Raw genomic sequence first — 24,062 nt, 5'->3', positions numbered from 1 at the left:
TGGTCACACAAGTAGTATTTCCTAATTGCTTTTTTTCCTGTTTTAAAACAGAATGTCCACAAGGTACCTATGGTCCATACTGCCAAAAGGCATGTAAATGTTTTAATGGAGGCCACTGTGATACTGTGACAGGAACCTGTGATTGTCCTCCTGGCTTCATTGGTGCTGACTGCAGTAAAAGTAAGAGTTCACTAAAATCAAAGGGGTAATTTAAATCTGTATACTACCAAGAGAGCAAAATAAGCATTAATTGAAAATAATGAAGATAACAGTAGTTTATTAGTATATAAACAACAGGCAGATCCTGGCCAACCCTTCACTCAATAGCAAATCAAGATTCCAGCTTTGTGAAAAATTCTCTTTCAATGCATTTTCTCTTCCTTATGAGTGTGAAGCAGGCACGATTGTCCCAGGGTTGCAGCCTCTGTGTCCAGTCACTTCTTGAGCGAGATCAAAATGGGAGAGGAGCTCAAACTCCTCCTTTTTTTGCCCCAAATCTGCTTATTGAGGTACTCACCCACGTAGGATAGGGATGGGTTTTTTAGTCTTTTATCATTCTTCTTCATTGTCTGGTTTCATCCAGATAGCTGTTGTTGGGGCATTAGATGTTCTGGATGAAGTATACCACGTATTGTGATAAGCATGTGTAGGACCCTGGGTTTTGAAAGGTTGTGGAGAGTATTTATCACTGTAGCAATAGAGATGTTTGGAGGTTTAGAATCTGTTTTTCTGGGAAAGACTAGTGCCACTTTGAGTTGGTGTGGCCTGGTCTGTGAGGAGCTTACTTCTGATGAGCTTGGTGAGACTGGAGGGTCGTTGGAAGGCCAGAAGAGGGGATTGGGGAAAGATGTCTTCAGCATGGGGTCCTCATCAAGTATGGGTTGTTATTGATAGATGACACCCCATATGAGTTCCAGTGTGGAGTGGTAGATGACAACTAGGGGTGTACAGATGGTTTTCCCCTGTGTTGAAGCAGGTTTTCTCAGGCTTCATATGGATGAGCACTTATAGAAAAAGTTTGTTTGAAGCCAGTGATCAGAAAGATCAGGTGGATCAGAAAGAGCTTCACATTCTGGCCCTTGAAGTTTTGCACTGGTACCCCCATAACAGCTGAGTAACTAGAAAGTAATTATGTCTTCAGAAAATCCCATCTAACAGTAGCAATCTAGTTTACCATTCATAATTTATGGCTCTAATGCTAATCAAAAATTACTGTCTTGTTGGCTTTTTCAATTACTTTTTGCAGTTCACTATAACTTTTTTACAAAACTTAACACTTCACTGTATTTTTGATCATCTAAACTGTTGCTGATGAATAAAGGAAACATCAGTGTTACAGGAATGAAGAAATCTTTACTTGAAAATGAGACCACCATTTAATACTCCAGTGGAGCTTGGTTCCGTTTTCATGAGGAAGCTTCAGTTTTTTCACAGTAATGTTTGGTAGAAGATTCCTAATGTCAAGTAAAATTTCAGAGGAAAAAAGTAAGCAAATACTTGGACACTTTTCTTTCCGTAAAAATGATTTCTTCAGATTCAAAACCAAGCTGAATGTAGCTCAGAGGAGTCTACTTGATTAAAAGGAAGAGCCTTGCATTAAAAAAAGAAACACGGCTCTGGACAGCTGGCATGTTTAATGAGAAAAGTTCATGTTTCCTCTACTTTGTCCTGTAAGCCACTATGGGAAGGACTGCATGCTGTTGTGCTCCTGTGGGAAAGGGCAGTGTGACCCAGTGACTGGCATGTGCTACTGTCCACCTGGCCAAATTGGACCCAGTTGTCAGCAAGGTAAAAGAATGAGATCCAAGGGCACCCTGTCAATCTAGACACTTACTTGCAACAGCCAGAAAAAGAAATATCTCAGCCCCACAGATGTAAATAGATTGCCATTGTTTATGCCCCTAGGAATTCATTCTGTTAGCAATCGCTGTATTTCCTTATCTCTCTGGAGCAAAATGAAGTTTTAAATGTAACCCAGTGTAAGATGGTGGGCTGAGTCTGCAGCTGCTCCAAACTGTGCAGCTCCAGTTTCTTTGCTCTTTGTTCTGTATTAACATAGAAATATTCAGAGTAACACAAAGTGACTCAAAGTCGCACTACCTTACGCATCTCGTCTAATAATCATGTTTATTATGGTAATGAGTAAGGACGAACCAAGAAAGAGGCCCCATTTTGCCAGGCACTGTACAGCGTAATGTACAGTCTGTGCCCCAAAGAGTGTATAATCGAAATAGACAAAACAGACACAGGCAGACACAGGGTCAGGGATGGGGTGAACACGCAAGAATGAAGACTGCAATGGCAGCAAATGTCATGTTCATTCTACAATAATTCTTTTGGGGCAAGGAAATGGTTAGTTAGGAGGGGATAAGCTAAATGGAAAGAAAAGTGAAGGGAGAGACAGGACAGTGGAGAAGAGGGTAAGCACAGCACAGGGCAGAGGTGTTCACATATCTCCAAAGGCCAAAGGCCCTGTTACAACAAGTATGTATAATGTATAGTAAAGAGAACCGTCTGCATTCATTGTTTCCTTCTGTTGCACTCATCTTTGAGGCTAATTTTTTTTAACAACTTTAATTCGCTGTAGTGTGTCCCCAGGGAAGCTACGGCCCCAGCTGCCAGCTAATGTGTATCTGTAAGAATGGTGGTATCTGTGACCCTGTGAATGGATCTTGTTCCTGTGGACTTGGGTGGACAGGAAGTTACTGTGAGAAAGGTTGTATCTTCTTTCTCTCTTTTGACTCAACAAAGAAGAGGTCAGCAGCAGTATCTGTTTTTATAATGTACTGCCACTGGCATTGTCCAGTAATGTAAGCAATACTTTTGGAAGTAAGACTATGAGTTCTGTTATTAGATGGACCTTCTCAGTAATTTGCCAGGGTCACTAGTAGCCTGATGTTTTCATCCTAACAACTAAACTACTCTATAGGAAATTGAATTGTGAGCTGTGTGTTAATGAGCTCTCCAAATCTAGGTATGAAAAAACCCTGCAGGCTGCACTAGCAGGATTGAACCAATCCTCAGATAGTGAGGGCAGGTTCCGAATAATCGTAGTGACTTAGCAGGTACATGCATCATTGTTGTGGACATTTATGTCCCCAACGCAATTAAACAAACATGGGGCCAGATCCTCAGCTTGTGTGAATCAGTGTAGCTTCCTGACTTTGAGGGACCTAGGCCAATATACACCAGTTATCCAAGTGTATTTACATATTTTTCCAAAGATAACCCTCCGTGCAGCTTACTCCAGTGATTTAGATACCACGGTGATGAGAGCTACCTAAGACAGAAAATCTTGTTTAGTACCTGCCCCCACCCAAAGACCTCTGAATTAGACAGTTACGCTGATTTACGCATACCCATAGCACTGGCAGGTAGATATGGATTTGGTGAGAAATGGAAGCAAAGAGTTTCCATATATACCTACTTATTGTGACTTGCTCCAGAAACTCTGGAATGCCATGGCAATGGAGGAGGTACGCTTCTGCAAAAAGGCTGATGAGATTGATACATGATCACTTTTGCTATCAACAATTTGTGAAGTGTTTTAGTTCACTATGGTAGATACCTAATTGTGCAAGCGTGTGAAACAGAGTTCTTTCCATTTCCATTAGAAATTACTTAAGAATTAATGGCACCCATATATGTTACAACATAAACTGAGAAAACTTATTTTATTTTATGCTTTACATTTAAGAGTAAGAAAATATTGATGTAGGTACAAAAAATACTGAGATGATGCCATTTGATGTGTATTCTGAGAACATGCAATTATACTTTTTTTCTGTCAGTATAAATCATACGGAAAGACAAATTCACAAATGGGAATTGTGGAAAGAAAGTGGCTTTTCAGTATTGCATAAACCTCCAGATAGTGAAAAATATTTCTCTCACAAATTAGTTAAGTTGATCCTAGTTAAAGCAGATAAATTTCACACTGGTGAGAAGGAAATTCACAACAAATAGTTCTCAGCTCTATAAAATCTTTTCTGACTAGTATTATTTCCTTATGTATCTTTCCAGTGTGAAGTGTGAATAAATAAAACCTTTTTGTTCTTTCTATTAACAGTGTGTGCCCTGGGTAAATATGGTTCTGACTGCCACTTAAATTGTTCTTGTCAGAACAATGGATCTTGTGACAGCTTTACTGGTTGCTGCCAATGTCCAGAAGGTTACTACGGTCACTCTTGTGAGCACAGTAAGTAGACAACTCTCAGAGAAAGAAGGCCTCAACTTTGCATCAGGGGTTCATGTTAGTGGATCCTAATGCAAGGGACAGAGTAGTTCTACATTCCAGCAATAAATTTATACATGTACTCAGAGCAGTCATATGCACTTTTTGGTGTTTCAGTTAAATATTGTCTCTCTTTGTAGCCCTGATTCAGCTACTTAAGAATGTGCATAATTTCAAGCACGTAATCTCATTGAAGTCAATTGGACTACTCACAAGTTGAAAGCCACTCACATGCTCAAGTCCCTGGCAGAATGAGTGGGGCCCATGTAATAATTATTATTGTTAACTCTCTTCTTGCAGACATAGCAGGAAACTCTCAGACTTACAAGATGGTGTATTCTTTTTCTGCATCTACTTTTGTCCCGTTGCCAAAATAACATTTGTAACCTTTCATTTCCCAGCCTGCCCTGCTGGATTTTATGGTCTAAACTGCATTCACTCTTGTGATTGTAAAAATGGAGCTACTTGCAATCCAGTGACTGGACAGTGCATTTGTCCTGCAGGTTATGAAGGTGTCCAGTGCGAAAAAGGTGTGGGTAAACTTTTTTATGTAATTTGGGCCTGGGCATCGTATGTGTTCTGTCTTCTTGCTTCTGTATTTTTATTTATTTTTAGACATTATGGAATCTTATCATGAACCATTTCACTGTTAATTGTTCTATCCAAAACATCTGGATCAATGACCTTGTCCACAATCACACTGTACTTGTCATGCCCTAACATTCATCATTTTTGAAAGGATGTTTCCCAAAGGAAGACTGATGACATTCTATCAGGTATTCAGATAATTAAAAAGCAATACAATGTAGCTATTTCCATACTGCATTCACATCTAGTCCATTATTCTCTCTCCAATAGTGGTTAGTAACATCTGCTTCAGAGGAAAGTGCAAGAAAATCTGCAGGAAGCAGTTACGGAATAATCTATCTATAGGGAAAAATTCTTCATGACCCTTATTAAAGCTTGGATTATGCCCTGGCTGAGACTCTAAACTCTTGGGTTGTTTACTCATTACTCTGGATATTCTTATGTCCTATATAAATGTTTAATCCTGTTCTGAATAATGCTAAACACTTGGTCTCATTGATGAGATGAGTTCCACAGGTTAATTTCATAAAACAAATTGCTTCTATTTAGTTTTAAGTTTGCTGCTAACATTTCAAACAAGAGTATCAACTAGACTAAGTGGGTCTTCTTGCCGCTCATGTTGAAAGTTGCATAATATTTCTCTGATGGTCATTTGATTAAAAATCAAATGAAGTACTTAACTGCTACTGTGCTGGGGCATGTTACAAATACCTACAATAGGTTGAATTAGATTTAGCCTGCATAAACAGAAAGCTTGCAAGTATTAAAACTCTTCCATCTGTAAGTCTTTCATTAAAGTGTGGCAGTTCACGCTAGATTCACTTTAGAGCTCATGAACTCTAGGAGATATGCATGGAAGAGTCTGCCAAAATAACATGTTTCTTGCTATTGGCGTGTACAGCACATACAAAAGTGTTCTTTTCGTTAGGCTGTAATGTTGGAAGATTTGGAGACAAATGTCAGCATCAGTGTGACTGTGAAGGAGTAGCCTCATGTGAACCTGTAACTGGAAGGTGCCTTTGTCCACCTGGCAGGACTGGAGACAAATGCAACATTGGTAAGACCATGAAACACCCGTCCAGGGCTGGTTTACACAGGACTTTTGTACCTATACATTGGCTTAGAAATTTATCAGTACAACCCCCTTGTGTGGGTGCAGTTATGCAGGATTGCTATCAGGATGGCTAATTCAAGTTATTCGCTGTGGGAATAAGCTATGCCAGTATAAGAACCTGTATAAGGAGATGGTACCACTTTTAACTGTATCAATTTCTAAACCAAGATAGTTGTAGTAGTAGAAAACTGTGTGTGGACCATCCCTAAAATGTTATTCCTCCTCTATGTTTACAACAGCACACTGCTGATGGGTACATTGAGAAACTCACAAACAGCAACTGTGCAGAGTTAGGGAGGACTCTTGCAGGGGGCTGCGAACTGGACTTTGGAGATATTTCTGCTTGCTTTTGCACTCAGACTTGTGGGCAGAGCTTGGCAAACCAAGGCCAAAGCAGTGTCAAGGATCTATGATTCCGTGTGGAAACACTGACCATAGTCCCCAGAGAGCAATAATACAGGCGCTATAGCAGCTACTGCTGCCCCTGGGCTAGAGAAGTTATGTTAGGGTATGACTACACTGCAATTAAAAACCCACAACTGGCCCTTGCGAGCTGACTGGGGCTAAGGAGTTGTAGATGTTCGGGCTTTGGCTGGAGCCTGGGTGTTAGTATCCTGTGAGGTGGAAGAGTCCCAAAGCTTGGGCTGCAGCCTGAACTTCAACATCTATACCACAATTAAATTACCCGTTAGCCTGAGCCCCATGAGCCCAAGTCATCTGGCATGGACCAGCCACAGGGGTCTAATTTCAGTGTAGACATACCTTTAGAGGTCCTGATCCATGTAAACTCCCCAGCACACAGCAGGCCCTTGGACTGTGTGCTAGGTAACTGATTTGCTTAGAAAGGTAGAATTCTGTCCTATGTATCAAGATTATAAAAGTGGGGGAGAAAATTCTAGTTTTTTCTTTGCAACAGCTGAGTCCTAATGAAATTGTGGTAGTTGCGAGAGGGCATGGATGACAGCTAAAATCCCCATCCTGGATTCTGGTCTCAGTCACACTGGCAGAAATCTGGAGTAACTGTACTGAAGTAAATGGAATTAAACTTGAGAGCAGAATCAGGTGTCCAGTATAAAAGGTAAAAAATGATAAAATAACCTTCCCAATCACTACTGATATTTTAAGATCTCAGTTGGAGCTGTAATTTTCCTGAACACCAGAACCACTTTTCAGGGTCCCTTTTCTTCTGGGAAATAGCATGAAGCAGTTAAAAATGGAGCACATTGTCAATGAAAAGAAGAGGTTAAATAATTGCTGGAAACTTAGAAGTTGGTGCAACCCAAAAGCTAAAGAAGAAAATGACTTGCTTCCCCTGCTGCACTGTCATGTGGTCAAAAATCAATTTCCAGACCCTGTGATCTGAATGAAGAGTTGAACCACACAATGCAGTGAGTAAGTCTGCATGAATCCAAAGATCTTGCCAGTGACTTTAGGCAGAAATGAAACGCCAGGGGGAAGCTTAGCATTGAAAATGTGGGCAAAGTTTCTGCTTCTTGCAAAGAAAGGGACGGATTTTTATTTTCTTAAACCTGCTAGCCACAACCCCCATCCATGAAAAGGCAGTTGTGGAGCAGGTTTTATTTGCGTTTTTATTTTCAATTAGGCTCCGTTCATCTGTGATATAACTGTGAGCAGCTGTGACTATGCAGCAGCTATAAAGATAAAAGGCTTTATTTTAATTTGAACTCTGGTAAGGCACCCATTAAAGAGCCAAAATGTTAATTAAAAAAAAGAGAGAATATAACAGGCTTTTATGGGGTCTCTTTTTTCTGGTAAATTAACATTGCAGACTTTCAAACAGATGTCTTAAATCCACTTTGTTGTTATCATGAAAATGTGGTATTACATAAATAAAAATCAGGTCCAGAGGTGTTCAGGAGACCCTGCCTCATAACATTTCCTAATTGAAAAAAACAAGCTTCTGAGACCAAGTGAAGAATTCCCCCACACATGGGTTAGCAGCTGAAATGGCAGTTGAAAACATTTTTATTTACAATAATGGTTGGTGCAGTGAAAGGGAAAAGATTCTTTATATTTACAACGAGTTCTTTTTTGGGGGAAGGGCTGTTATTTACAATGTATTTAACACCCTGCCATCACAGCCTGTTGCTACATTTTCCTCCAGGCATGCATCCTAACTGCATAAACAGCTTTGAAAGTTGTGATGAAAACTAGGCACAAAACCTATTTACTCATCTCTTGCAGTGGAGATAGATTATAATGAAAAAGGATAATGATGTTTTACTAGCCTGGGGTGAATAGGTAAATAGAATTTTGCAAGATGCGCATCAAATCTACCGCATCCCCAGCACTTCTAGTTCTAGCACCCTTGTCTCCCTGTAGTATCCAGCCCATCACTGGATACTCACAGAAATTACCAAGTTTGCTGTCCCCAAGAGAGCAGTGTGGACAACGCTTGGCTGGTACAACTCAGGTCCTTTATAACATCACAGCACTGAGATACAGTTATAGTGAAAACAGTCAGAAGTTTATTAACAGAAATAAAGATTTAAGAGATACTAAATAGGGATAATAGAAACAGAAACAAAAAGTATAGCACACTTGTTAGAATCTAAAGTTATCTTTAACAGGCTAAAATCCCTAGTCTAAAGCACTTTCTAAAGTGACTCCCCACATCACCAACCAAAATGGAAGGGATCCACCTTTCATGAATGCAAAATGCACAAGTCTTTTTGCTGCCTCAGTGATGGATAACAAGATATCCTTTTGCTTGTCCTTATATTTCCCGGAACTCATAGTTTTGTCCCCCATGATTGCCTTCACGTGTTGGTGTTGTCTCCATATACAAAACAGGCTTCCATTGTGTTGACTTCAGTGCTTAATCTACATAAGAACCTAGGCAAACAGGTGAATATACATCCCTTTGCCTGGCAAAACCTGTCAATCCAGCCTAGGGCACAGTATTTAAAATATATTTTCAGTACATAAGTGCAACTCCTTAAATATAATCTGTACTTCTAGCAGTGATTATGAGGAGCAGTATAACATAAGCTTTTATTAGGCACCTCACATGACCTTTTTTGGATAAATACTATGAAAGCAGTGTGGATGTGTAGTGAGTTTGTCGGGCCTGATAAAAGTTACTGTTACAGGACAGTGAACCCTTTGCCAGTTGGCACTGAGAGGTTCTTGGGGGTCATAAAGGGTGATATAAAATAATTTTCAGTTTGAATCTGCCTGTCTTGGTTTATGTGAAGATTACATAGTGCCATGCATAGAGAGCCAAGAATTGCACTGGATAATTGTGGAAGCCAGTAAGAATCTGTGAAGTTACAATAGCCTTCTTGAAGAAATCCCCAACTCCTTTTCAGTGGGTCAGTTCAGGGGCATGAGTTTGTCACCATCCACTCTCAGACCTGCTACAGTTCTCATACTGGGAACTTCTTTAAGACTTTCTGACCATGAGTGGGCTGGACCACTGAGACAGAACCAGGTAGTGAATGACACCCACCGGCTCTCAAAAATGTGCTGTGTTTTTTTTCTTATTTTTAGCAGGTCTGGGTCTCTAATTGTTTTCATGGTACTAAGAGAAGAAGTATGATAGATGAGCAGTGGAGATGTGTACCAAGATCTCAGGCAATTAATCACACAGGATAATAAATCAGTCCTCCTCCTTTCTTTGTTTTCTACAGATGAGTATTTACCTTAGGCATAAGAGAGGTCAGCTTTTTAACCCAACAAAAACCTTCAGCTAGGGTGACTAGATGTCCCAATTTTATAGGGACAGTCCTGGTATTTGGGGCTTTTTCTTATATAGGGACCTATTACCCCCAACTCCGTCCCGATTTTTCACACTTGCTATTTGGTTACCTGACCTTCAGCCATTTGGAATGGGCAAATAACAATCGCCAGTGATATCTTCCCATTCCAGAGCTGACCCCAACAAAGCTTTACCGCATCACAAATGGAGTTCACAAATGAAATTTCAATTCTCAGTTGAGCCATTCAGTTTTTTCCAGTGAAAAAGTGAGGAATTTTCATGATCTCTTGGGGAGAAAAATCCCCAGTTTCAAACTGTGAGAGACATTTTCACCAGAAACTCTGATATTGGCTCAAAATTGATCTGCCCGGTTTTCCATGGGTTTTCTACATCATTCCCCGTCTTCTACCAAGTTCAGGGCCTGTGTCTTATATCAAACTTCTCTAATGGATTGTGACACAGAGTTCTAATGGTTCCTGAGAAGTCTTGTTCTCCTCTCCTTACCCATATCCTCCCCCTCTCCTCTTTTCTGCTCCTTCCTTTCCTTTCCGACTTTCTTCTCTACTCAAAATGCTTAGCTGAATCAGAGACACTAAGAAGTTTTAGATCTGTGCAGTAAACATTTGCTGAAATGTTTTGCCCTTCCAGAATGCAGGTCAGACCAGTACGGCCCCAGCTGCTCTCTGAGATGCCAGTGTGCCAAAAGATCCCAGTGTCATCCTTACAATGGGAGCTGCATGTGTCCTGCCAAGTGGATGGGGCCAACCTGTGAAGAAGGTAACATAGGAAAGAGATGGTAGCTCTTCTTGACAGAAAATTTCAAAGAGTGTCTGCTTATCTTGGGGAAGGATGCGATTGAAAGACCGGATTCATCACTATTTGGGTTCCACGGGATTGTGCCACAGGAACGTGGGCTCTGAACCCCTGGCAGCAGAAAGAGGGTTGCAATGTTTGAGCTGCCCATGATAGCCGCTCGGCTAGAGGGCCAGAAGCTAGCTGTTGCAACCATCAAAGTGGATAGGAACATTCCAGGAGGAGGTGAGGATTGACCAGCTGGTAGATGCACTTATTCAGCATGTCAGGGTTGGGGGAGAGCACTGAAGTCCCAGATGCAACCTAAAATTAGTTTCCCTCAGCAGAGGGGGAAGGTAGCACAGCTGAATGCCTACCACATATAATACTGTAAATGCCTCCCACTGCACAGCTGTACCTCTCTCCCCTCCCCTCCCGCCCCGGTGCATGCCTAAAATTTGATAAACTCACAGCCTCCGGAAAGTGAAGAAGGAAGTTAATGATCAATGTATATCTCCCATACACTCACAGTTCAACAATGTACCTACCTATTGTTAATTACGAGATACCAAGCTGAAATGCTATGGATGGCCAGATGGGCAGCTGAGACCTTGGAAAAGAGAGAGACTCTCTGCTTTGTGAGGGTATTAAAAGCCCCATGGCACTCTTTCCTAGGGTCCTTAGTTGAAGTTACCTCTCTCCTCTGATATGCAGTGCTGACAGTTCATTAATGTTACCATACAATTCTGCATTTAGCTTGGGAAACACTTTAGGATCCATCGGTATGAAAGATCTAAATGCAAGGGGCCTTTGCTGTTATTCTTGAGGCCATTCTCTCTGCCTGTAACCTAGGAATCAAGCATCACCTAGTCCTCTGCTTGCTGGTGGAGGCTGGATTATTAAAATGTTTATTGTATAATCTATATTAAATCTCCTACTGTTGCATTATATGGCCCCCAAACTTTTTCTACTTAATTCTCTAGGAGGCCCTCCAAAACTTCCTTCATATGAAGAACAAACTCAGGAAAGAGGGAATGCTTTTTCAAGATCTCTACAACAGTAATGCTTGGACTAATAAATGAATTGTTTTATAGGCACAGGTAGTATTTAAACTTGAGTACAAGAACTGCTTGAATTCAGTTTGAACTGTGCTGAAATATTCACACTTTTTCATGGAAGACAACAGTGGCCAATAAGTAGTTTGGATCCCTTTTTAAAACTTCTAACCTGTTTCATTTATTTGTTCTTAACCTCCTACTTCTCAATTTATTCACTCTGGATATTCTTTCAGATTGCTGTTGTCACATATTGTTTGAATTACATGTGAGGGGAAATATTTTTAGCAAACTATTTCAAGACTATCATGATAAAGAAAGTAATATACACATTTACAATGAGCCACATTAAATACCAGTAGCTTTCTAAACCCAGCTGGCAATGGGACTGGTGATAATACCTGTTTGAACTTGGAGGTCTCAAGCTTAGATCTGGTTTATGTAAAAGAGTGTATCTACCAGAGGACAGCATGGAATCTGTGTGGGTTTTCTTCATGCGCTATCCAGTAGATTTAGTTTTGCTGGTTTGTCAAAGTCAAACTATTCAGTGGCTGTCAAAGACACAGCCCCTTTTAATTTCAGAAGAAAGCTATATCTTTCGTGGATGGTGTGGGAAGCAGGCAGAGATGTCTGATTATTGGTGATTTTAAGAAAAAATATATCTCCTTTTAAACAAGACATTGTAATGTGTTTGTACTACCCAGTTTGGTGAAGTAAGACTTTAAATTCTGAGAATTTAAAATGGTTCTGACTTTGTTCAATGTTATCTGTTAATCACTTTGTAAAACAAAGTGATCATGGTTACTGAAAATACAGTTAATACTATATCCTTTAAATATAGGACTAAGTAACTGTAAAAATACAATGTTCTACATCAGTGGTTCTCAAACTTGTTCCGCTGCTTGTACACGGAAAACTCCAGCGGGCCTGGCCAGTTTGTGTACCTGCTGCATCCACAGGTTCGACCAATCGCCGCTCCCAGTGGCTGTGGTTCACTGCTCCTGGCCAATGGGAGCTGCTGGAAGTGGTGGCCAAGGATTCCAGCAGCCCCTATTGTTCCGCGGCCGCTTCCAGCAGCTCCTGTTGGTTTGGAGCAGCGAACTGCAGCCACTGGGAGCTGCGATCGGCCGAACCTGCAGACACGACAGGTACACAAACTGGCTGGGCCCGCCAGGGGCTTTCCCTGCACAAGCGGCGGAACAAGTCTGAGAACCACTGTTCTACATTTACCGTGTCCTGACCCTTATGGGATGAAAGATTTAATGGCACCAATTTGTACCATTGTTCTGATCGGTTAGAAGTTATAAGCCTGTTCATAGCAACCTCTCAGTCTGACTGGGTAAAAAAGTGGAACTTACTCAAAAGTGGCACAGAATGTAGCGAAAATTTCCATATGTTGCTGCTTAAGCTCTCTTTCACACATCATGACAAACTAATGGCAACACTGCTGGAAAAGGCCATGGTTTTCCTTTTAAAAGGTTCATAGTTGCAGTTATGATAGTCTCTGATTTCTGCAGTCAGACACTGTCCAGATAAAGCATCCCAAGCTTCACCTGAGGTCTTGAACAGTTCTAGATAGTCATTAGCTGCCCAGTCGCTATTGCTTACCTGAGACTTGAACTCCAGCTGTGATCTGTTGAAAGCAATTAGCGGTTTGGTTGGCATTTGTTAGGCATAATGGAAGTCTGACTATTGTTGTCCATCACTACGCTGTTATTGAAAGTAATTCCAAACATTCCTGTGACTATAACAGTTAATTAACCAACGGTGCTTTGAGCCTGAAAGACACAGGACCTAATTTTGATCTCACACCAGTTCTACTTAGTAGACATAGACACACAATGGATATGAGTGGAGTTATTCCCAGTTTACATTGATGTAAATGAGGGCAGAAGCAGTGGTGGCCTGGAGTTACCCAAAAACAAACAACTGTCAGTGGGCCTAGACTAGCTACTACTGTCATTTTAAGTCTCCTTTTTAAAGACACACTGCCCTGATTCTCACCTTACAGCAGTGTAATGAAGGAGTATCTCCATTGAAGTGAATGGAATGTATACCAGGCTCAGACTGTGAGGGAGGAGAATCTGATGCCCTGTTTTTAACTGCTAGACCAGTGTTTCCCACACTTGGGATGCCGCTTGTGTAGGGAAAGCCCTTGGTTGGCCAGGCCGGTTTGTTTATCTGCCACGCCCGCAGGTTCGGCCGATCGCAGCTCCCAGTGCTTTAGGCCAATGGGAGCTGCAGAAAGCAGCAGCCGGTACGTCCCTCGGCCTGCGCTGCTTCCAGCAGCTCCCGTTGGCCTTGAGCAACGAACCAGAGCAATCACTGGCCCAAAGAGCGATCAGCCGGACCTGCGGACGGGGCAGGTAAACAAATCGGCCCAGCCTACCAGGGGTTTTCCCCACACAAGTGGCGCCCGAAATTTGGGAAACACTGTGCTAGAGAAATGCAATACAAGGCAAAAGTGACTGCCCAAAAAAACATAGATATTGCAAGTAATGCATTATGCTCGGGGCTTTTCATTTACGGACAATACCTGCTGTCTTTGGACAAAGATATGGTTTGTTTACTCAGCAACTGATGCACAAAGAACCAACTTTGGCATATGCTATTTTGTAGTGGTGCACAGTGTTTACTATTTTTTATAATATGTGTTTTTAACTGTAATAAGAGCTGCTTACCAAAGAACCCTTTAAGAAGCCATATTTATTAGCAGAACCTGTGTTTTCAAAGGACTGTTCTATTTTTCTTACCATGCCCCTTTCTAGTTAAGTGTATGCTTGTTTACATTTTCCACAGTACTTTAATTGAGCACTGTAAATGTGTACTGGAAATGGAATTACATTATTTTGTATGTACTGTTTTTAAAACAATTACCCAAGTAAGACATAAGAGACATTGTCAAGAAAACAATAAGAATTATATATTAATTAGAGGCCCAACTAGAACTGGTCAGGAATTTTTTGAAAAACATTTTTCATCAGAAAAGGCTAGATCCTCAGAACCAAAACTTTTTGCAGAAATGGTGTCAGTTTTGACACATTTTGTGTGTGCAAATATTTTTGACAAAAAAGTTTTGAAATGGTCAAAACAGGACCTTTTGATATTTTTCTGAACAAAAACAAAAAAAGGTTAAGTTTTTTTGGTTGAAAAGATGTTTTATTTTGAAATTTAAGTTAAATTATAGAAACAAAGAATTTTGAGACACTGAAATTCAGACTGGAATATTTTGATCTGCACACAAAAAAATAGGATTTTAAATTAGCAGAAATTTCTGGGGATGACTTTTTGTCCCCATTTGGATTGGGAAAATGTTTTTGAAATCTCAAATTATTACAGGATGGGAAAATCATTTTCTGCCCAGGTCTAGGCTCAAGATCTGTTATCATTAGTTATGTATTTTCCTAACTGGTTGAAAATGTACATGGAATATCGTGAACAGTTTATGGGTGCTACTTCTTACCATTGGTGAACAATATTTACCAAAGAGCGAAATTATGTGCCTACAAAATGTTGTTCAATAAACTACATGGGCTTTTTTTTCATGGGAAAGGTGTTAAATAGTTTTCTGTTACACTCATTTTGTTAAACTGTGGCAAGTGAGTTTTATTTGTTACTAAAACGATGTCATACATTATAACTGATCATTTATTCTGTTTAGTAAAATACCAGTATAAACTGCTAGGATGACAGTTAACATTGAAATGTGTTGGCAATGACACCTGTCAGGAATGGTCTAGATCAGTGGTTCCCAAACCTGGTTTGCGGCTTTTTCAGGGTAAGCCCCTGGCAGGCCACGAGACACTTTGTTTACCTTAGCGTCCACAGGTAGGCCACTCCCAGCTCCCAGTAGAGAACAGAGATCACTGTGCAGCTCCCCTACCCCATCCACCCCAGGACACAGACTCAGGGGTGAGGCTTCACCCCACCCTGACACAGCACAAGGACCAGGCCTGACCCAGAAACACTCCAGGGCCCTGTCCGTCAGTGCCACATGTACCAGATGTGGGCAGGCAGGCTTAGCAAGGCAGGATCCAAGTGTGGAGGGGCTTAGTGTGGAGGGAACTAAGTGAGGGTTGAGAGGGTTCTGTGTGGGGAAATATGGGTGCAGGCGGCTAAGTGTGTGGCGGGTCTGGATCCACAGGGTCTTGTTGGGGGGTTCTGAGTGCAATGGTAATAGGACTCTGTAGGAGGGTCCAGGTGAAGGCGGTTGGGGCTCAGTAAGAAGGGGTTGTGGGGTGGGGGTATAGAGCTCAGTAAGGAGGTCCGACTGTGGGGATGGACTCAGTGGGAGGGGGAGTGAGGGTCAGTGGGATAGGGGTCCAGGTACGGTTGGTTGGGGCTCAGTAGGGTGGAGATCTGGGTGTGGATGACTTGTCAGGGTGGTCCAGGTGCTGGGGGAGTGGTGCTCCTCAGGGAGGGTTCTGGGTGCAGGGGGTTAAGTCATCGGGATGGTCTGAGTGTGAGGGGATCTGGATGCATGGGGGTTGGGCAGATGGGGAGCAGTTCCCTGTACAGAGATCCCTCCCCCTGAAGATGAGGAGTGATGGTGCAGGAAGTAGGGTTGTGGGGGAGGGGAGCTTACAGAACTTCCTACAGCTGTGGGAGAAATCGGGGTGTGGGTCTGACACAGCCCTGGATGCCGTGCAGGGGAAGAGGAAGTCCTGTCCCCAACCCAGCTCAGTTGGGACTAGCAGCTGAGCCTGGTGCAGGGTAAGTGCCACCAACTGGGTCTTCCCCAGTCCTACCCCCTGCTCCACAGTGATTTACCTCTCTGATGGCTGCCCTGGGAACCCTAAACATACTGCTGGGGAGGGTTGCATGGCCACGCTTGTGGATTCTCTTTGCTTCCCTGTCAGAAAGTCATTTTTCTGTGGGGAAACAAAGAAATCTGTGGGAGACATAAATTCTGTGCACGTGCAGTGGCACAGAATTCCCCCAGGAGTAGCTGTTATTGATATAAATGAAAGTTATGTGCATATACTACGTTCTCTTGTGACTCTATAGACTCATAAACCTCCACCTTCTTGGTTTTTTTTAAACTTGTGCAATTGGGTCAGATACCCTGTAAGGCCATGACCTGCAAAAGGATCCACAAGCACTGATGCTTGACCCACATGGTGATCCGTTGAACCTGTTCACCAATGGAATTCCATGCTGGAGTAATGGTCATGCCTACTAAGGCCTTTGTAGGATCAAAATCTTAAATTCTAAAGCTCCAAAGTCGTATCATATTTGCAAAGCATAAATTGTTTATCCTGTTCTCTTTATTGCTTTTAATAAACACATGAATAGCAATAATATGTCTTTGAATTTATAACCACTACTCCAAGCGTATGTAAGATATTACTCAAAACTGTACTGTACTTTCTGTTGTAATCATATCGTGTTGAAATAGTGCTAATTTTTAATAAACTTGTTAATAAAATTTAATTTTATTCCCTCCTTGTTGATAATCTGTAAGGACTAAGGGAACAAATTGTGCTGTGAAACAAATTCTGTTCTCTTGCACCAATGTAAATCCAGAGTGAGTCCACTGAAATTATACTAATTTTAAGTGAGAGAAGAATCAGGCTTTATGTAAATAAGAGCAATATGCTCAATAAATGTATGACTAAATACAAAGAACTGTGGACGAGATCAACTTCTAGTGGGGTCTAAGTTTTGAGAATCAGTCATCAAACACTAGGGTGATGGGAGTGTTAGCAAAGCCTGGATACACAGCATCAATCCTGTCTGTAGAAGACTGTTACAAAACGTCGCATTTCTGGAGGAACTGGGTACTATACATTTGAAGGCATTTGAAAACACACACCTGCAGACTCCCATCAAAGCCCTTGGAGTCTTCCCGGAGCCTAATACTTGCCATATAAATAGTCTCATTCACCTTAAGAGTATTGTCTTCTCACACTGGCAAGAACTAAAGGAACACATGTGAAAACTAAGGGCCAAATAATGCAATAAGTGTGAGGTGTTTAATTGGAAGTAGTATATTGAATCTGAAATGTGTAACAAAGAGGAACAGTCTATCAAGCTTCCAGATTAAAAAAAAACAACAACTTGAAAGTAGATAGATATCAACAACTGGATTCGGGAAGAACAGCTTTGTTGGCTTGGATTTATTTTTAAATTTCAATGCAAGCTCTCAGATTGAGTTGTGTAGCAGAATAGCTTTTGTAAATTGATTTTCATATAGTTTTAGGCCAGATAAAGGGACAATTGTGTTAATTTAGTATGATCTCCCTGTAACGCAGGCTTTAGAATTTCACCCAGTGATTCCTGCATCTAGCCCAGCAACTTGTCTTATTTGATGCTACATTAGCACCTTTTTTTTTCACAAAGGAGCTCAGTGAGCTGACCTTTCAATTCTGAAGACTGCAGTTCAGATTTGATGAAATGCTGGGTGTAAGGAACTGATATTTTCAAACCAGTATGAAGTTAGCATTTGTCTATATCAGAGGTGGGCAAACTATGGCCCATGGGCCACATCTGGCCCGTAGGACCGTCCTGCCGGGTAGCTAGCCTTCCCTACCTGGCCCTCCATACAGTTTTGCATCCCAACGTGGCCTTCAGGCCAAAAAGTTTGCCCACCCCTGGTCTATATGGTAATCCTAAAAAAATCTCTACATAGCATCTGGCAGAATTGGAAATGTCTCTTCAGTAGATTGCAGTGCTGTTGAGCCATGTCAGTCTCATGATATTACAAGGACAAAGTAGGACAGGTAATATCTTTTATTGGACTAACTCAGAGGTGGGCAAACTACGGCCTGTGGGCCACGTCCATCCCATGGGACCATCCTGCCTGGCCCCTGATCTCCTGGCCCAGGAGGCCAGTCACCAGCCCCTCCTCTGCTGTTCCCCCTCCCCCGCAGCCTCAGCTCACTGCGCTGCCAGTGCAACGCTCTTGGAAGGAGGGTTGTGAGTTCTTGCCAGACAGCGCAGCTGCAGAGTCGCGGCCTGACCCAGTGCTCTGTACAGGGGGGTTGAATAGGGGCAGGGGTCCCTGGGAGGCAGGAAGGAGGAGGGGTTGGATGGAGTGGCGGGGGACAGTCAGGAGCTGGGGTTCCAGAGCGGTCATGGAGAAGGGGTGGTTGGCTGGGGCTGTCAGGAATGAGAGGAGGGGTTGGATGGGGCAGCAGGGGGAAGTCAGGGGTGGGGCTTCCGGGGGTGGTCAGGGGACAGGGAGGAGTGGATGGGGCAGGGGTCCCCAGGGGGGCCATCAGAGGGCAGGGAATGGGTGGGGGTTGGATGGGGCAGGAGTCCCGGGGAGGCCATCAGGGGATGAGAAGCAGGGGGGTTAGATAGAGGGCAGAGGCCGGGCCATGCCAGACTTTCAGGAGGCACAGCCTTCCCTAACCAGCTCTCCATACAATTTTGGAAACCTGATGTGATCCTCAGGCCAAAAAGTTTGCCCGCCCATGGACTAACTTCTGTTGCTGAAAGAGACAAGTTTTGGAGCTGTGCAAAGCTCTTCTCCTGGTCTGGGAAAGGTACTCAGTGTCAGAGTTAAATACAAGATGGAACAGATGGCTTGGCATAAGTAGTTAATTCATATTGTAAGAAGCCATTCAAGGTGAAGTGGCCTGTTAACACCTTGAATGGTCTCTTACAGTATGTGTTAACAACTTATGCCAAGCCATCTGTTCCACCTTGTATTTAGCTATGACACTAGGTATATTCTACACTGCAATAAAAAACCCATTGCTGGCCCATGGGAGCCGACTAAGGCTTGCAGGTTTGACCTAAGGAGCAGTTTAATTGCAGTGTGGATCTTCCAGCTCACTCTGGAGTCTGGGCTCTAGGACCCTGAGAGGTGGGAGGGTCCATGTGTCCAGGGCCGCCCAGAGGATTCCGGGGCCCTGGGGCCATCGGCAGCAGGCGGCTCCACTGGTCCCGCGGCTCCGGTGGAGCATCCGCAGGCACGCCTGCGGGAGGTCCACCAGAGCCGCGGGGCCAGCGGACCCTCCGCAGCCATGCCTGTGGCGAAATGTCTAGAGCCGGCCCTGTTCGGTGGTAATTCGGTGGCAGGGGGTCCCCGGGGCGGGTCTTCGGGGCACTTCGGCGGCGGGTCCCTGAACGGAAGGGCCCCCCGCCACCGAATTACCGCCGAAGACCGGGTTGCACTTTGGCGGCAGGTCCCGCTTCCGCGGTAATGCGATGGCGGGGGGTCCTTCCGCCCCGGAGCGGAAGGACTCCCCCACCAGCGAAGACCGGGAGCGGAAGAAGCTCCGGGGCCCGGCCCCACAAGAGTTTTCTGGGGCCCCCGAGCGAGTGAAGGACCCCGCTCCAGGGGCCCCGAAAAACTCTCGTGGGGGCCCCTGCGGAGCCCGGGGCCTGGGGCAAATTGCCCCTCTTGCTCCCCCCCGGGCGGCCCTGCATGTGTCTGAGCCTCTTAGCTAAAGTCAGCTGCCATGAGCCAGATGTGGGTGTTTTAAGTGTAGATATACCCTCTGAGTACCATTCCTGTGTAGCTGGAATGCTTGTCTCTTTCACCAACGGAAGATATTGCCTTACTCACTTTGTCTCTTCAGGAGATATGATCTAGTACTGGAAGAAGAGCAGTCTTGTGCTTCAGAAACACTTCTGTGTGGGATGGCTTTCTCAGCATCTGCTTATGCTGTTAAACCACGCTGCTGACAGTACTGTCAGCCTCTCCTTTTCAACAGCACTAAAAATTAATAGAATACTTAGGGGCACACACTGAACAAGAACTGTCCAAAACACTCTGCACAAGTAACAAATTAATATAGTAAAAGCTCTGTAAGTTCCTTCCTTGCTTTATAGGTTCTTTCAAGTTTAGTAATAAAAAAAAGACAACAGCCAAATTATGATATGTTTTATATATGAGCAAAGATATTACCACCAACTAGTAATCTAAGTGCCCACGCCATTTGGCAGCCACAGGATTTATCTTCTTTTCCACTAATAGCTCAATAAAGATTAATCTTCTAGAAAGCTGATGACTGGGGAACATCTTGAGAGACTGCATGTGGCACAGATATCTTTTACTTTTAGAATCTTTAAAATGCTTCATGGCATCATCTGAGGAGGGTGCATTCTCCAATCCAGAGATCAGATCCTGGTTTAGTGCCTGTGCTTATGTCTCCATCTAGTGTCTAGTCCCTGCAACTGTAACAATGCCGCCCAAGCTCTTAAAAGGGGTTCTTCTTTAGCCCAAGTGGTGTAGGCCTGTGTTTTTGGTGCTGAAGGTCCCAGGTTCAATCCATGCTAGTGCCCAGGGACCAAATTTTCATGTTTATTTATAGTACCGTAATGTGCAGGAGCCCCTGTCATGAACTCCATTCTGTGACGTACTGTACAATAGGACAAAAAAGATGGTCGCTGTTCCAAGAAGCTTACAGTCTTAGTAATTGGGGTCAATGGAGTGGTGCCAGTTTACACCAACTGAGGATGTAGCCCCATATTTTCTGTATGGATATGACCACAGTGTGTTACATATGCTGTTACATACAAAGCAGTGCAAAATTTGGCATTTTCAGGGATTTATGCCATCTTTCATCTGGTTTAATTAATCCAAAAATGTGAGGTAAAATTCTTCTGACAACCATCAAGGTTTGTCTGTCTTCTTGTCTAAACCACGTGACACCGAGATTCGAAAGTCACACAATGGCTTTGCTAGTGCAGGTTCACTGGGAGAGCACGTGTCGTCCCCCCTCCCACCAGGGAACCTGGTATGAGGAAGCTCTAATTGGACTACGGGTTCCAAAGAGAGTCACGGAGGGGTTGAGGATGCTCCACTCAGTCCAGTCAAGGTAGTCCAGCTGAGGTCAGAATTTGGTACATAATATCTTCAGTATTTTATAACAACACTTGGTGTGTGTTATAACAGAGATGAATCTGTTTATGACAGTGAGTTATTAGTGAAGCTCAGTCCAATGTTTCTGCAGCCATCGTTACTGAAATCTGAGTTAAAACATTTGTTTCTTCTCTAAGAGGTACATTAGATTTCTCTCTGCCTAATATCGTCCAAAAAATGTTGCATCTGAAGAAGTGAGGTTTTTTACCCACAAAAGCTTATGCCCAAATAAATCTATTAGTCTTTAAGGTGCCTCTGGACTCCTTGTTGTTTTTGTGGATACAGACTAACACGGCTACCCCCGATACAAAAAAATGTAGTAGCAGTGTGATCATAGGGTCCATTGTAATTCCAGGCCTGTCTGCTTGCTTTGTTACTTTAATATTTTTATGTGGTAGCAGTTGGGGATTGTGGCCCTATGTTGCTAGATACTTTAAGAAAGGAAGGCTGCTCTTAATTAGAACATTAACCTTGAGGCTGTGTCTGGAGTACAGCATAGCAAAATAGAAGTTTCACATTAAATATAGGATATGTACCTTTGGGTAGCCAGGCAAGGTTCATCAGAGGTTCTTTTCTAAAGGATCCCTTTAGAGAATGCACAAGCTATGCTTGTGGATTTTAGAGGGAACCAGTGCTCTTTTCTCCAAGGCCACAATGTCATTTAGAAGGACCCCAAAAAGCAGAGTTTGAAGGGACCCACATATTGGTTATATCAGACTGAGCATGGCTACACTTAACTTGTTGAGTATTTATGAGAACTGGTGAATTTGATTTTTAAAAATAAGGGGTTTTTTTTGGTTTTTTTTAGGTGCCCACCTGGAAAAAAATAATTTAAAGAACAAAGTCAAGAATGTGTCAAAGGGAGAGATTTTTCCAGTGTTTCCATTGTTGCAGCAAAGCCTCTCTTCTATCATACAATAGCAGCTTTCTCTCAAAAAAGGATTTTTAAAAAACAAAGGGGAAGGTGACCTTGTGAAACCTCTCATATTTGGGGAAACTGATTTTTTTTTGGTAACTGGCAAAATTCTTTCGATTTCATGTTGCAACAGCCTGCAAAGCTGTTGCACTTGAGATACTTCATTTAAGGCACTGCCAGTAAGTCTGAGATGTTTTTAGCTCTTGACTTTTTCAACAATAGAAAACTGTGAAGTTAGAGGTAGTGTATGGTATAACAACTCATCTGGCCCTTTAAATCCAGTATTTCCCTTTCTGATTTTGCTGCAGTGTGTTGTAAATGACTTGTAGCAAAGTGTGTGTATCTGTCTTTCTCTTTATCTCATGCTCACTTCTGATTTTTATCCCTTGAAAAATCTTTAAATCTCATATGTCACTTTCATCTATAGATCTCAATGCACTTTTCAAAGGAGGGTAAGTATCAGTATTCTTATTTCATAGCAAGGGAATATGAGCCACAGAGAAACAAAGTGACTTATCCAAAGTCACACAACAGGTGAGTGGCAGAGTCAGGAATATAATCCAGATCTTCTGAGTCCTAATCTTGGCAATGCTGCCTCTTGCAATCAATCAATCAATCAATTATCAGAAACTCGTAAGAAGATTTTGCTAGAAAAATTCCCTCCTTATCTGAGTAATTTCTGAGCAGAGCACAGCAGCCTTTGGCAGGGTCACATCATGACTTCTTGTCTTGAAACCATGTCATACAAACTGTCCAGCTGTCATATGTGATGACTCAAAAATGGCCCTTCCGAGCACCTAAGAAAAGAGACAGAAGGTCAGTCTCATTTGGAAACAGGAAATTAAATACCAGTATTTAAAAACAGTGTCATGGAGCTAGAATGCCTGGGAGCAGTAGGAGCTCTGAGGACATACATACCTTCTTTCTTAGGTGAACTCTTCAGAGTTTATACAGACCATCAAGCACAGCACTGGCCATTAAAAAAAGAAGAATCCAGCCTTCTGTCTTTGAAGATGGCTGCATGCACTGTCAGAATATTCATTTGCAATCTCTCAGAAACTGTCAAAGATAAATACAGAGGTAACTACAGATGTTCAAATACCACAGTAATGAACATGGTATAAATAACTGTATATATTAGATTAGATAGAAGGAGTATGGATAGAAGGAGTATTGATTTGCAGCGGAGCTGTAACAGGAGGAATTGGTCTATCTATTCAGAATGCTCTAGTCTAGAACTGAAGACTCATTGGGCCCAACTTCCCAAGAAACAACCACTGGTATGGAGGTATGCTGACTTCCAAGGACAAAGATCATAAGACATTCAAACTAATCTCTGGGTATGGGATTTAACGAAGTGCTATTATCAGACTCATTTCAGTTAAATAATACAACAGGGATTTGTGAACATTCTTGTTCAATTTGCTTTTATCTCTGGCGGCTTGTATTATTCGTAGTTCATGAGCACTTGCACAGTACTAAGTATTTGTGAAAATGTTTGCAAATCCTGAAATCCTTAAATTTTAGCACGAGTGATTGTTCCTCAGAAATTCATAGCAGAAGAGCAAAGTTCCTATTTGCCATTTGTTAGTTTTAAGACTTGTTTTAAAGAGATTGTCAGAAAATAGAAATACCATGCGACACCTTGGATAGCGTGTAGTCAAGGTGAACAGTTTGCAAGCAACCCATTGGTTGGAATTTGAGTGAATACACATTTTAGTGAATGCTAACAGTACACATACAGAAATTAGGATCAGGCCCCTGAACGATGCATAAGAAAGAGAGGCTAAACCTATGGCTAATATTATCTGACTGCAATAAATCA

The 24,062-nt window shown here is 42.5% G+C and overlaps 1 protein-coding gene across 1 annotated transcript in view; it reads left to right on the top strand.

Moving 5' to 3' along the window:
* LOC115657621 (multiple epidermal growth factor-like domains protein 6) overlaps positions 1-12,411 on the top strand; it is a 309,734-nt gene extending 297,323 nt beyond the window's left edge. Inside the window, 8 exon segments of the mRNA XM_030575675.1 lie at positions 52-180; positions 1,642-1,788; positions 2,588-2,716; positions 4,070-4,198; positions 4,636-4,764; positions 5,751-5,879; positions 10,306-10,434; positions 11,433-12,411. Coding sequence (XP_030431535.1) covers positions 52-180; positions 1,642-1,788; positions 2,588-2,716; positions 4,070-4,198; positions 4,636-4,764; positions 5,751-5,879; positions 10,306-10,434; positions 11,433-11,512 — 1,001 coding nt within the window. The 3' untranslated portion in view covers positions 11,513-12,411.
* Positions 12,412-24,062: the final 11,651 nt, after the last annotated feature.

Source organism: Gopherus evgoodei, chromosome 9 (genome assembly GCF_007399415.2).
Source record: "Gopherus evgoodei ecotype Sinaloan lineage chromosome 9, rGopEvg1_v1.p, whole genome shotgun sequence".
Taxonomy (NCBI): domain Eukaryota; kingdom Metazoa; phylum Chordata; order Testudines; family Testudinidae; genus Gopherus; species Gopherus evgoodei.
Note: the sequence above shows the minus strand (reverse complement) of the source record. Positions and strands in the feature narration are given on the sequence as shown.